This window comes from Anthonomus grandis, chromosome 8 (assembly GCF_022605725.1).
Source record: "Anthonomus grandis grandis chromosome 8, icAntGran1.3, whole genome shotgun sequence".
In the NCBI taxonomy this organism is placed as follows: domain Eukaryota; kingdom Metazoa; phylum Arthropoda; class Insecta; order Coleoptera; family Curculionidae; genus Anthonomus; species Anthonomus grandis.
In genome coordinates, this window is record NC_065553.1 from 32,029,438 (window position 1) to 32,044,881 (window position 15,444).

General features: G+C 34.2%; 1 protein-coding gene across 1 annotated transcript in view; it reads left to right on the forward strand.

Moving 5' to 3' along the window:
* The first annotated feature begins 5,281 nt into the window (after positions 1 to 5,281).
* Positions 5,282 to 15,444, forward strand: part of LOC126739954 (DDB1- and CUL4-associated factor 11) — a 69,638-nt gene continuing 59,475 nt past the window's right edge. The window contains exons 1-2 of the mRNA XM_050445790.1: positions 5,282 to 5,462; positions 5,695 to 5,931. Of these exons, the coding sequence (XP_050301747.1) occupies positions 5,777 to 5,931 (155 nt within the window). The 5' untranslated portion in view covers positions 5,282 to 5,462; positions 5,695 to 5,776. The remainder of the gene's footprint in view (positions 5,463 to 5,694; positions 5,932 to 15,444) is intronic.

Consider the following 15,444-nt stretch of genomic DNA (forward strand, 5'->3'; position numbering starts at 1 on the left):
TCACTCAGGAAATTTCGAAACGTGGTCGAAGTGAATGCAGCTGCTCTGTCAGCGATTATTCGTTTTGGCGTACCAAGTTCATTGAAAATAGACATTAATGCACAGATGGAATTTTCTGAGTTTTTCTTTGGAATCGGCATTAAACGGCACAGCTTTGAAAATGCATCAATTACTACTAAAATTTGCGTACACCCATTTGATTTAATCAATGGACCGGCATGATCAATGTGCCATGTGTGTAAAATATCATCAGGTTTATTGCCATGTTGCCACAGTCCTGCCCTACGACCAGTATGAGATTTCCCTAGCACACAAGCCCTACAATTTTTGATGTATTTCTTCAAACATTGGCCCATTTTGGGCCAAAATAAATTTTCTCGCATCTTAGAAATGCATTTATTCCACCCTATATGTGACGATTCGTCGTGGTATAGACGCATTGTTAGAAGTCTTGCAGCAACGGGTACATAACACTTTGGAGCCTTTGTGTTAGTTACAACAAGATTATTTATGACAGTATAATAAGTATTAATATTCGGGTCATCATATATTTGGGAACAGAAAGCATCATTTAACTGAAATTGTCGTAAAGTGCTTACCTCTGATATTTTACTGGCCTTAAGGGTCTTTAATGCACACACTTTTAGGGTAGTTTCGTCGTCTATGGGATTCCGACTTAAATAATCCACGTGTCCCATTTTCTTTCCAGGGCGATATTCTAGTGAAAAATCGTAGTCTTGAAGTTTGACCCACCAACGTGCAACACGAGGATGTAAGTCTTTCTTTAAAGCGGTAGCACGAACTGCATTACAGTCAGTGTATATTGTAAAATGTACACCATACAAATACACTCTAAAGTGTTCAACAGCTTCAACAATCGCGAGCGTTTCTAGGTCATACGAATGATACCGGGCCTCGTAATCAGTCGTACGGCGACTAAAGTAAGCTACAGGGCGAACAACACCATTTTCGCTCTGCAAAAGAGCAGCTCCAAGTCCCACGGCACTAGCATCGGTATGCAACTCGCAATTTAAACTAGGATTATAAATTCGTAAAATAGGCGAACTGGTCAGTTTGTTTATTATGAATTGTCTTGCATTTTCACACTCAGGGGACCATATAAACACACTATTTTTCTTTAACAAAGCCGTTAAAGGAGCAGCTAGCTCTGCAAATCCTTTAATAAATCGGCGAAAGTAACTAGCAAGTCCTAGAAATTGTCGTACACTTTTAACGTCTGTTGGAATAGGCGCTTCAGTTAAAGCATTTATTTTACGTGAACTAGGACGCACTGATCCTGCACTTAAAATAACACCGAGATATTCAGTTTCTTTGGCAAAAAATTTACACTTTTCATAGTTTAAGGCAAACCCACAACTCGACAAAGCATTAAGTACCTCCTCCAGATTTTGTAATCCTTCCTCAATACTAGTTGATGGAACCAGTACGCCATCAATATACACAAAGGCCTTAGTTCCCTTTAAATTACCCAGGGCCTTGTCGATGGCGCGTTGGTATATTGCCGGTGCGTTAACATACCCAAAAGGCATTCGATTAAATTCGTAGTGTCCATCTGGTGTAATGAAAGCCATAATGTGCCGTGATTTTTCTTCAATTTGCATTTGATAAAAGCCAGCTTTCATATCCAGTGTAGTAAAAAATTTTGCATCGCAAAGAGAATTTATTTGGTCTTGAACATGGGGCAGCGGATACCTTTCTATAACTACCTTTTTATTGATGTCACGTAAATCCACGCACATTCTAACTTCACCATTCTTTTTTGACACTAGAACTATAGGGCTTGCATATTCTGATCGGCTTTCTCGAATTATATTGGCACTTAAAAGTTCATCAATTATTTTTTTAACTTGCAATCGTTCTTGGTAAGCTAATCTTCTTGGACGGTATGCAACTAAACTATTGTCCTTTAAATTAATTGTCATTTCACCTGTAGTAATATGATCAGGTGTTTTATTGCCGTAAAACAGTAAAAGACTCTCGATCTGCAGCTTTAATTTTTCTTCCAAATCAGGCTGATTAATTCGAATACTGTTTACATTTCTTATACACATTATTTTAGACTCCCTAGGTAAAATACAATGTGATAATTCAAGCCCGTAAGCACTTTTCTCAATTTGTAAACACGGTCGACTCATAACGTCCCATCCAATAATAAGGTCAATGCCGTCTGGAATAACACTATCCGGCACGATTGCATACGTAATCTCTAAAGTCAAATTCGGTAAAACGGTTATTAGGTTACAAACACCGTCAGCATAAACAGTTTGGGCCCCAAACCCCGAAAACCCTCGAACTGTACCGTCTTTTTTAATTATCGCGTTTATTGTTTTTACCACTGAATGTTTTATTATCGATTCGTCGGCACCACTATCAATAAGATAAGAAAAAGAAGACACACTGTTTTTGCATAATAATGTCGCCATTGGTGTTGTATTCAGATGGCGTCATTTTTTAAGCAAAAAGGTTTTCTTAGGTTTTCCATTTTTATACCAGCAATTTATTTCGCTATGGCCAATTTTCTTGCAATGACTGCACGTTGGGATTTTAGATGAACCAGCCATATCATGCTGAATTTGCATTGACGATTCTTCTTTATTATTGCAAGCATCTTGATGGTGTCCCTGACGTCCACATTTAAAACAGGATCCTTTAAGTGCCCTGTTAAACTTTTCAGGCTTTTCCTCTATACGGAATTTTTTTCTGGGCAAATTTTCAGCTTCAAAGGACCGTTTGGTAGTCCGGCGTGCGTCGAAGTCACTAAAGATTGTCATGACTTCTCGGTCAAATTGCGGTAGCTGAATATGCAGCGCAGCACGTGCTTCTGCGTGGTCCAACCCATATTCAACCATACTCAAAATTGTGTTCCACGGTAACTGTTCATAAAATCTGTTTATACTTCGAATTTTCTTGTTTCCGTAATCACACAATGAATCACAATCACGGCTTCTTAGTGTAGCAGCTTTAAATGCCCGAACGCCAGGTGACTCTTTGTCTGGGAAAGCAGTGATGAGATCAGCGCAAAAATTTTCCCATGTTCGGCGAATGGGTCTCCAGTCGCAACAGTATCGATTACCACGATTTTTTAATGCTTCGCTGGCTTTTGCGATCATTAGATTATCGCTCACATTCAGCTCGTCCTTCAGCTTCGTAGCATCCTCTAACCACTCATGAACGCCATAGGCGCTATTATCCGGATCGTAGCTGGTCAATTTAAATGTCGTGTAGCCGGGTACTACGGCAGACGCCTGCGCATTCAATCCATCTGCTACGAAGTTGGGCGTTGACGATGATGGTGCCGATGACATCATTGCCAGTTTCGTTTGTTTCGCTAACTCGGCAATTTGTTGTTGTTGGGCGGCAATTAAATTTAATAATGTTTGTTGCCACTGCACTTCAGGAAGCTTATCAGTTGGTCGAATACTGCTTTGTGATGCAACATCTTGGTCTGAACCTTCCTCATTCTCCTGCGGAAGATTGATGGCTTGGGAATTTTCTTCCGACATGTTGGTTACACTTTACCGCGAATTGTTTTGTAAATTTAGTCTTAACTCTCACTAAAACTCCGCACTAACTGCACAAGGATCTAATCCCACTTCTGATGTTAAATCAAAGCCAAAAAGTTTATAAAAACACCCGTTTTATTACTTTTAATAATAACAACTCAAAAAGAACGACTTAAACTTATCCGACCCGATTCGAAGACTGCCTTCCGTCGTAGCTTCCTCGTAGTAGGTTGCGCGCCTCGTGTGCGCGCAATTGTATTTGCACACCACTCGGTCATTTGATAATCCTGACATAGCAGAATTATAATGGCATTTAACATGTATTTAAATTTATATTTCTTGTTGAAGTTCTATTAGACCACCCCTTTTGTACGTGGAAATAAAGTTTCGAAGAATCAACCATTTCTTAAGATGCGTGCCATAATATTATAGGTCTGTAACAATTATAACAATTTTTAATTTTGTCAGTGTGTTTTAATTAACATCGTGCAGACTTGGCTCACCCTAAAATCGGTTTCGCATTTATATTATACTGTAGTTCTTGTTGTTATTCTATTTGCCATATACCGTTGATCTTTTGTTTTATTTACTTTCCTATGAACTTTTGAACAATAAAAATGTAATTTTGGCGGCCTTTTGATACTAGTGATAATAAATGGTATGATAATAAATCGATAATAAATCAAATAGTTGTGGTAAATATTTTTAGGCATTTTGTAATGTGTTAGTTTATGACCATTTTGCCGATCAAAGTGTGTAACTACCGATCTAAGAGTGTAACAATTTCTTAACATGTGTCATTTTCGATCTGAATATATTTTAAACCTGAATTACAATTTTTAAATACAATATACGTTGTTAATAGATTAATATATATAAGACTTTTGCGTGACTTGATAAATGTTTTTGTTGGTTGTAAAATAACATATTTACTATAAATATATATTATTAAACCAGAGAAACAAAAATGATATGCACGCCAATGCCTCATAAAGAAAACGCCGCCTGCTAAGCGTTTTTAGTTTTTATGCTTGTCCAAGTAACTTCACCTAAACTATATGTATGAGTCTAACTTTCTAACATTAAGACTAGATATTGCAGCCTTTTTCAGTACTCTCTTGGTGTTTGTTACTTTAGAAGCAACTTCAAAATTATTATCATAAACATAGTTACAATTATAAATTTGGTCCATGGTTAAATTAGAAGGTTTCATAAGGGAAATTCAAATATTGTACATCGCCTGGTCATTTTTGGAAACCGATGCCTTTTCTTAATTTCCACAGCCAGCTACACACAATTTTTTTGGATGTGATTGGGGACCAGAGGTAAACATAATGAATTTGCTAAAAACAGAAAAATTCAATAGACAGAATGATAGTTTTAAGCAAATGTGAGAAAATCATAAAATAACAGTAATAAATAGTATAAACAAAACGTATATAAATCACAATCTGGAGTAAAATATGCAACGACGGACGATTATTATTACTGATTACCTACTGTAAACAAGTCTGTGACTCACATAATACGGTATCCAAAATTGGTGCTGCCATCTGTTATCAAAAAATATCTAGGAGAAGGCGACGCTAGCGCGCAAATGGTTGCGATCCGAACTTTTAACTGTGCAAGAGTGTACATTCAAGTTTTTGTTCTATCTCCTTTCTTTTCTGTGGTGTTTGATTGGGTCGTCTCCTGTCATTTATGACACTTAAAACGTCTTACTGACGTAAGACACTATTTCTTATTTTGAATTGTCAAATATTCTAATTGTTCTATGATCCATCTAATCCAAAAACAAAATACAAGACAGCTGGACTGGGAAGTTTGGAAATTATATTTATTTTTAAATAGACAAAATAATTTAGTTTATTCATAAGAATAATAAAATTGATTTTTCCTGTAGTAGGGTTATATATAATACATTCACTTAATCTTACAGTAAGTGAAACTTTAAAAAAAATTTTACGATTAAGAAAAATTTGCACTAAAGTGGAAAGTTTTCTATTGTTGTTGCTGCTTGGATAACGTTATTAGTAAATTAAAAAACCGCTTGCTACAAATGTTGATATTTTTCTTATCATTAGATTATAAAGATCTCCTTTGTGACATGTTGTTGAATAACAATGCATTCTCAAACATTTTGAACATTGATTTTTTTTCTAAATTACAGGTGTAGATACCATACAGGATTACCATTCTTCTCTATTTATTTACAACCAGATTTCTACTCCATTTTATACAGTTTTGGGTATATGGGAGCACTGAACTCAAGAAGTATCATAATGACAGTGGATGATGATGATGACTCTTCAAGAATTGAAGATACCTCGGAAGATACTGATACTATGGATTCTGACTCTGATTCTGGAGAACATTTTGTTACTATGCTACATAACCTGATAAGCAGGTAAGAAGTGACTGTTTAGAAATATTTAGTTAAATGACAAATAAATGCTTGTAGCTTGTAAAATATTAGGTAATACTTAATTCATGTGAAATGGCTTTGCAATTTTTATTGTCCTGAAAATCACAAATTAACAGGAAAAAAATTATTGGGAGTTGTTTTTCTTGATTTTGTGGCATTTCTGGTAAAGTTTTAAAATTATCTGTAAAAAAGGTTTCAGAAAGTAAAATTTAAAAATGCAATGATTTATCTGATTACATAGAACTTAAACAAGGAGTTTCTCAGGGAATGTATTAAGCCTCATTTTGTTTTTGTTAAATGTTAAACATTTTAAAATGAATATTTTGCAGCTAATATATTTTCATTGCAATGTGAATCTGTAAAATGAAAAATACCAAAAAAACTGGCTTTTTGTTCAGGTTGAATAATAAAGTCTCATTATTTACAAAACTTAGATTTATTTTTCTAAAGATAAATCTAAGGCCAGTGTGAGACATTGCAAAAATTAAACTCTTACTTATTTTGAACAGCAAAAAACAATATACAGGCTGGCACAGCAACGATGTAACAGACCCTAATTTTTTGGGTTTTGATTTTGTTTTTTTCAAATTTTGAATATCAATGGCCTAATTCTAATAGCCTGTGTCTGAAAAAACTTAGTTTTATAAAAAGTTAAAAAAAACTGTCTAATTCTTATATTTTGAAGTATATTTCATGTTATATTGTTTTATTCAATTTTTTAAATTTTATGTAACTTATCTGATTTAAAGTAATCAATTTAAATTAGATGGTATTGTATTCTTTATATATTCTTTTCCATCTTGGTTTTCTTCAGAGCTTCGCAGTTCGATCATAAGAAAGAAACAAATTCACAAAAAGTTTAAAATTAGTGGTCAACAGCAGGATTATGATGAATTTGTATTGTTGAGACAACAATGTGAGTACTTAAGAGAGTTGTGCTATCAACAATGCATTAATAAGGAAATGAATCTCGCTGGCTATCCAAGGTACTTCTGGTCATATATTCAAAATAAAAGAACTGGTTTTAGCCTTCCCTCCAGAATGACATACAATAACAGGATTAGTATGAATATCTCGGATACTTGTCTGAGCACTTTAACTCTGTCAACGCAGGATGTTTATGAGGTTATTACTTCCTCTAAGAATAAGCTCTGTGCTGGACCAGATGGGATTCTGGCATTCTTCCTAAAGAAATGTGTTTGTGTTCTTACGAAACCAATACTGTTCACTTTTAACAAATCTCTAGGTACTGGTTCTCATCCCACTCTCTGGAAGAGAAGTTTTCTAAAACCCATTTTTAAATCTGGTAGTAGAAATGAAATTTCCAATTATCGGGCTGTGTGTAACCAATCTGATTTGCCAAAGCTGCTTGACTGCCTGGTCAGTCATAGGATTGCCTGGAGTTTTAAATTTTTATTTAATCCTGAGCAATTTGGATTTATAAAAGGCAGATCTACTGATGCTAATTTGGTGCTGTATGTCAACTACCTCTACCGCTGCTTGGAGAAGGGACTTCAGGTTGACTCAATATATACAGATTTTTCCAAAGCTTTTGATCGGGTTAACCATGGGGTACTCTTGCAGAAGCTTAGGGCTTTAGGTATTGTGGGGCCTCTTCTTCAGTGGATCTCGGGATTCATCAGAGGTAGAACCCAGATTGTTAATCTTGGAGGTACATGTTCCTCTGAAATTTTGGTGCCATCTGGGGTGCCACAAGGCTCTCACTCAGGCCCTGTTTTGTTTTGCCTCTTTTTGATTGATTTAGTTTGGAAACTTGAAAATTGTCATGTGCTAATGTTTGCTGATAAAGTGAAGCTCAATTTGGTCTTTGATTGGTGCCACTTAAATAGAATGTCCCTTAATATCAATAAGTGCCATAAGATCACTTTTTCTAAGCAAAGAAACCCTATTGCTTTTCTTTATAAAATAAATAATGTAGCAATTGGTGTCAAAACAGAGGTTTCTGACTTAGGAATATTTATTGACTCCAGGTTTGTATTTTAAAAGTCACATCAATCAGGTAACTGGTAGGGCAACGAAATTGATGGGTTTTATCCAAGGTTTTATCCAGTTTTTTTTTTTATAGATTACTTTATTGCTCTCTTGTTAGGCACATCTTGGAGTATGGCTCAATTGTGTGGTCCCCGTCATATAACTGCTACATTGAGCAGATTGAAAAAACTCAAAATAAATTTTTAACGGTGGCGGCTTTTAGATGTGGTTACAGGAGACAGGAGTATTACTATCAGTGGATCAGGGATAACCTGAACTTACCCACATTAGAGTCACGAAGAACATTACTCGACTTATGTTTTATGCATAAGGTTTTAAATGCTACTATAGATTGTTCCGAGTTATTGTCTCTTTTTAAACTTAGGGTGCCTTCCAGATTGAATAGATAATCAGAAATATTTTCAGTCCCATTCCACCATACCAATTATGGCATTAATGAGCCAATTACACGAATGGCTCGAAGTGCTAATGGTCTGTCAGGACAGATAAACTTTTTTGACTCTAGGATAACATCTTTTAAGGGGCAGTTAAAGATGATTATTTTATAGGGGCTTTAATTAATTAACTCATCTACACCTTTCATTGATTTATAGATAGTTTTGTATCTGAATATATATGTTTGTATGGGTATGCTATGTAACACTTTTGTAAATGGATTCCGTAAATAAATAAATAAATAAATAAATAATACAATAGCCACTCTAATTATACAAACAGATTAATATATCCCTTAATGCGTTTTTTATTTATTTATTTATTTATTTATTTTAATATACGGCAGAGCCAGTTTACAAAACAAAATAGATAATACAAAATACTAGACAATATAGCAATATAAATACAATACTAGAATTACAAAAAAATATATATATACCAAGATAAAACCTCTGAAAAAACAGTCATCAACAGGGCTAAAAACTTAGCACTATCCAAGGAATGTAGGTTAAAGTGTAAGATTATTTATTTTTGATTTGAATGACCGTAAGCCGCCGGAAAATGGATCCAAACTATTTTCATTAAAGAAACGCAAAGTCCCTAGTCAGTGGAGAAAAAAACCCATAGTTGGCCGAATGAAAGGGTAAACGAAACATAGAAGAGTTGATCCTTCTTTAATAGGTGTTAAAAGGAATTGCTTCCAAGATGGTAGGACAATGATATAAACAATTTAAGATCTTATAAAACGTTAAAGCATCAGAATAATGCCGTCTGACTGCAAGATTAGGGATATTAAATTGGACACTGATAGCTTTTAAAATGAACTGATGGCAAAAAATTTAGGTGTCGCGGAATTTTGTTATAAAGATTCGCTATGTTATAACTAAAGATCTTTTAAAAGTAGTTGTCGTGTGAAATGGAATTGTAATGACACTTGTATTACGAAGATCTAAGCTATGTATTTCAGAGCGAAACCTAATTTTTCGATATAAATAATCAGGACATTTTCTCGCAATTATCTTCTGAAATAAGACGACTGAGTGGAAAATACGTCTCTCATCCATTGTAACTCCCTCAATTTAGCCGATACCCCTCGCTCCCCACCACGTAAACCTCCAATCAACCTCACACAGTGATTTTGAATCAGTTGGATTCGGTATATATCTCTTGCTAACAAACATGGTGCATAAATTACATCTGCAAAATTGAAATGGGATAGTACCAAAGAATCGTAAAGCAGTTTTTTCAAGGGAACTGTAAGTAGCTGTCTGTTTTTAAAAATCAGTTTTAAGTTTGAAAAAGCCTTCCTTATGCACATACTTACATGTTCACTAAACCTTAAACTCGAATCCACCATTAAACCTAAGTTCTTAGTGCAGTCCGTAAAGTTAAGTCTATTATTATTTAAAGTTAGTTGAATATCATGCAAATGTAAATTTTTTAACCGAGCTCTACCAAAAAGCATAACCTGGGACTTCAAGGAGTTTAGTTCCAAATAATGTTTATTAGAAACTCTAGGGAGTGTCTCTAGATCTTGATTTAATTGATTAACCACTTCTACAATTTGATGTGGTCCAAAGGATTTATAAACCTGTGTGTCATCAGTGTATAAATGCACGGTAGAATATTGCAAATGCTTTACCATCTGAGAAGTATATAATATAAAAAGCAAGGGCCCTAAAATGGATGCTTGTTGATCCCCAAATAGTAACTGTTCAGAATTTGAGACTTTGCCATTGACCTTCACTTTTTGGCTTCTACCCTGTAGATAACTTTTAATTAGTTTAATCGAGAAATCAGGGAAACCTAAATATTTTAAGATTGCTAGTAGAAGATCGTGATTTATTTTATCAAATACCTTTGAATGGTCTAACAGGATTAAGACAGTTGAATTATTGTTCTCGATATTATAAATTATATAGTCTGTAACTTTCAAAAGCGCTGTTGAACAACTGTAGCCTGGTCTAAATCCAGACTGTATTGTGGCCAATATGCTATTTTGTTGGACATAATCACGGATTTGATCGTTAAGGACCCGTTCTAAAATTGTTGATAGAGTAGGAAGAATACTTACAGGGCGCAAATCTTTTAATTCCATAGGTTTATTTATCTTAGGCAGAGGAATAACAAGCGAGCACTTCCAATCATTTGGAAAGCAAGATGTCTCTATCGCATAGTTTACTAAGTGCACAATTACAGGAATAATTCTGGGACAACAAAGCAACAACATGTCAATACCAATGTCATCACATCCGGTGGCCTTGGAATTTATTTGAAATAAAGCATCTTTCACTTCTTCCGTAGTGGCCATCCTAAAACTGAAAACAGACAAGTTCGATAAAATATTGTTCTGATAATAATTTAATAGCTGAGGGTCTGGGTTAATTTGTGGTATATTAACAAAATAATTATTAATGCCATTTACTGACCAACGGTCGATGGGACCTTTTTAGATTTATCATAAACATTAAGATCCCTCATAAGTTTCCAGTTTTCTTTAGAACCATTTCGTCCAATCTGACTATTAAGGAAAGCCTTTTGTTCCCGTTTATTTGTATCAGAAACGTAATTCCTCAGTTGCCTATAAGCTTCCCAATTTTCAGCAGTTTTATTTTTTTTTATATTTGGTTAAACATTTATCTCGAAGTGACATTAAAAATTTTAGATTAGGGGTAATCCATGGGCTTTTCTTTTTTGTAATACGAGCCGTCCTTTTTGGAGCATAAACATCAAAAATTTCAATTAAAATCGTGGTAAATGCGTGGACTTTCGAGTTAATATCCGGTAAATAATAAATTATATCAAACGGAATAGTATGTAGTTTATCAAGAAACTCTGGCTTATTAAAATTTTTAAAATCTCTGTACGTATAAAAAAATGCCTTAAATTTTTTATTATCAACATCTAATTCACATTTTACAAAAAAATTATCGGAAAAGTTAGAGTTTTGATCAACATTTAACGAACAGATTAAATTATTTCCTGAACATATAACCAAATCCAACAGAGTCTGTCCCGAGGGTCCATGATGGGTAGGCTGTTCGACTATTTGCTTTAGGCTTAAGGCTAAACGGTTTACATCGTTGGATAGGCTTGCCATATTTGCATTAAAATCCCCAATACATATAAAATTATCACATTCTGTTAACAACAGAAACGTTTTCCTCAAACTCATCAAGAAAATTATTATGATTATTACTAGGAGGCCTATAACAAACTCCACAAATATACACATTATGTTTAAATTTGTATTTTATCCATAACTGTTCTGCATGATTTTTACTTATACAATCAACTACTTAAAAATTAATACAGTCCCTAAGATAAAACATTACCCCTCCACCTCTGTTTGTACTTCGATCGCTCCTAACTAAGTTGTAACCCGGGATTTGAATAATCTCGTCAGGAATTTGTTCAGTTAACCAGGTTTCTGATATTCCCACAATATCAAGATTGTGGTCTGCAACGTATGTCTTAAAATTATTAAATTTTGGTACTAAGGAGCGAATATTAATTTGTCCCACTATTAACTTGCCATTCATAATCTAGATTTTAGTATAAACAGTAACTGCCAAATATAGCCAGATAAGAGGAAAGAAAAACAAAAAAAACAAAAAAATCCCTTATTCAATCATTTTCTCTATATCCGTATCACTCGTGATTACTTTATATTTTTTACCATCGGATTTACGTACCAAAATTCTACCATCCCTATGCCATATATACTTATAAGTGTCCTTTAACTGTTGCTTTGCTGTTTTATAAAGTAAGTAACTCTCTTTAGTAAGCTCCTCTTCGACGTAGATTGGAGCGGTGGTCTCCCCTAAGCCAGAATTTTGTGCCGTAATTTTTCCCTTAGATGTCCTGGAACGTAGCAGGCGCTGCTTTAGATCTGCAGATTTCATAGAGATAATGGACTTAACTCCATTATGGACGGGAATATGTTGCACTTTGTCAACGTCCTCTACTTTTACCTCTGGACACAGGCTTTGAAGCAATTTCACTATCTTGGTCTCTTTGTTCTCCGCTTTCACAGAAGTCAAAAGACCAGTAATGCAGATGTTTCTTCTAATTTTCGCAGTTTCATTAACATTTAAGACGACTTTAAGTTTTTGGACCGCCATTTTAAGAATCTGGTTCTCGTTTGAAACCTCAGACACCATATGTGACCAGACTTTGGTGCGCTACAACTCCTCTTCATATTTTTCGTTAAAAAAATCCATTGATTTCCTCATCTCCTTAATTTCGTTCTAGAGTTCTCGAATAAGTAATTTCAGTTCAGTATCAGCTCCTGATGTAGAAGTGTCAGTATGCGGCAAAAGTAGCGAAGATGATCGTCTGTTTAGATCATCATATTGTACATCTCTGCGAGTCGAGTTAATCGGCTGTGAGGATTGACCCAGTGATTTACGGCATGCTGCCGTAGTATAAGCATTGCAATGCCACGGTGACCTATTTTCCTTCATTATTCTGGCTTCTAACTCCGATATGTTACTACATGCAAGATGGAAAAAACCATTACCTGTTCCATATTGCAACTTTAACTTTTTGCCGAATACTTTATTGCACAGTCGACAATTTTTCGAGTGAGTCATTTTATTTAAATAAAGAAGGAAGAAAAAGTAAAAATAATTAACAACGACAACTGCGCTAAAGGTTGATTCGCAGAATAGCTTCGCTTCTAATCACTGGCTTTAAGCACCGAACATAAACTAGAATAGAAGGATCACTCTAAGCGCCGCCCAAAATATTGCCTTTCTCACTCGCTTTCTGATGCTACTCTTTTTTGCTGCCCGGTGGCACCGAACATAAACTAGAATAGAAGGATCACTCTAAGCGCCGCCCAAAATGTTGCCTTTCTCACTCGCTTTCTGATGCTACTCTTTTTTGCTGCCCGGTGGCACCGAACATAAACTAGAATAGAAGGATCACTCTAAGCGCCGCCCAAAATATTGCCTTTCTCACTCGCTTTCTGATGCTACTCTTTTTTGCTGCCCGGTGGCACCGAACATAAACTAGAATAGAAGGATCACTCTAAGCGCCGCCCAAAATGTTGCCTTTCTCACTCGCTTTCTGATGCTACTCTTTTTTGCTGCCCGGTGGCGACTGCGTTATACAGGGGCGTCTTCAATATTAGAACTATAATAGCGTTGTGCGGAAATTTTGTACTTTAAAAATGCCGGCGATATGTTGCGTAGATGGCTGCAGGAGTAAAAGGGGATATACATTTTTTTTTTAAATAAAATTGGATTAGTTTACAGAAAAAAATACACGCTTTTCTTCAGTATTTCTTAAATACCTCGGAAAATTGAGATCCTACAAAAAAATCTAATAAACAAAAGTTGGTTTAAAAAAAAAAGATTGGCTTTTGTTTTATTTATCTAGGTGCTATAGGCGCTAAGATACAACTGTGTGAACATAACCCCTTTTTTTAGATAACAAAATATAATGACGTAAAATAAAAACGTGAAATATTAAAAAAAAAAAAACGTTTTTTAGACAAATATCTAGCACATTTTTTCAAGTATATACTATCAAAAACTTTAAAAATAAACTTGATTGTAAGTCATTAGCATAAAAATTAAAAAAGTTAGGAATAAAATAAAAATAATTGCAGTTTTAAAAAAATTTATCGTAAAAAATAATGTATTTATTTCAAAAATTAAAGCGTAGCCTTCTACAATGGACTATATATAGGTACCAATAATATGTTCAAAAAGTGTCAGCGATTTAGAGTACATATTTTTTTTAAATCGTGATTTTAATCTAAAAAAATGCAAAATTTTTGGTAATATTCTGTTATTAGTGGTGGTTTTTAATAGTGAAAGCTATCCGATTTATTATTAGTTGCATTGCAATCATTTGAATGATATAAATTTTAGCCACTTATACCGTCTAACCATACTTAAAACTGCATTTTTTTCGTCATTAAGGGTGGTTTTTAAGGGTTTAAGTTTCAAAATATTGATGTGTACTATAATCCCCAACGTAAAACTATATTTATTTTGCATATTTATATGAATTCTAGGTTGTAAAACACCTATTTTCGTTTTATTTGAATTTTAGTGGTTTGTTCTTTCATCCCCTATTTAAAAAGCAAATAATTAGGCATTTAATAAGTTTTTTTTATTTGACTGCCTTTTTATATTTCACTGTTACCGAGTTCCATATGCTGAGTGTTGATATCACATTATTATGTAAATTTTATTAAATATTTAAAAAATGGGTATATTAACGAAGTTATTATTAATTAAGTGTATGTAATATTAGGTAGGTAGTTTCTTGGTCAGTTAAGAAAAGAGCATGAAAGGAACGTAAAGCTAAGATTTAATTGTGTACATTCTAATAAACTTAATTTTAAAGCTATCTACCAAGTGTTTTTCTTACAGTTATTTGTTCAAAAGAGATACTTAATAATATTCTTTCAATTTCATTTTAACAATAATACAAAGTGCCTTTAATTTCAAAAAATTCCATATATTACACGCTGCCCGCCGCGATGTACGAAAATATTCCTTATTAAAAATGTTTCAAACACCCCCCGTATCGTAAAGGATTGCCGTCGAAACTAAATAATGATTTACGACCGCGTAAAAAAAGTCGGCACTGTTTAGAAGTCCCTACTTCAAACGGCCGCAAGAGAGTGAACCTACTGTCTTGTTCTTTATACTGTGCCGGTGGCGACTGCGTTATACAGGGGCGTCTTCAATATTAGAACTATAATAGCGTTGTGTGGAAATTTTGTACTTTAAAAATGCCGGCGATATGTTGCGTAGATGGCTGCAGGAGTAAAAGGGGATATACATTTTTTTTTTAATAAAAATGTATTAGTTTACAGAAAAAAATACACGCTTTTCTTCAGTATTTCTTAAATATCTCGGAAAATTGAGATCCTACAAAAAAATTCAAAAAGTGTCAGCGATTTAGAGTACATATTTTTTTTAAATCGTGATTTTAATCTAAAAAAATTCAAAATTTTTGGTAATATTCTGTTATTAGTGGTGGTTTTTAATAGTGAAAGCTATCCGATTTATTATTAGTTGCATT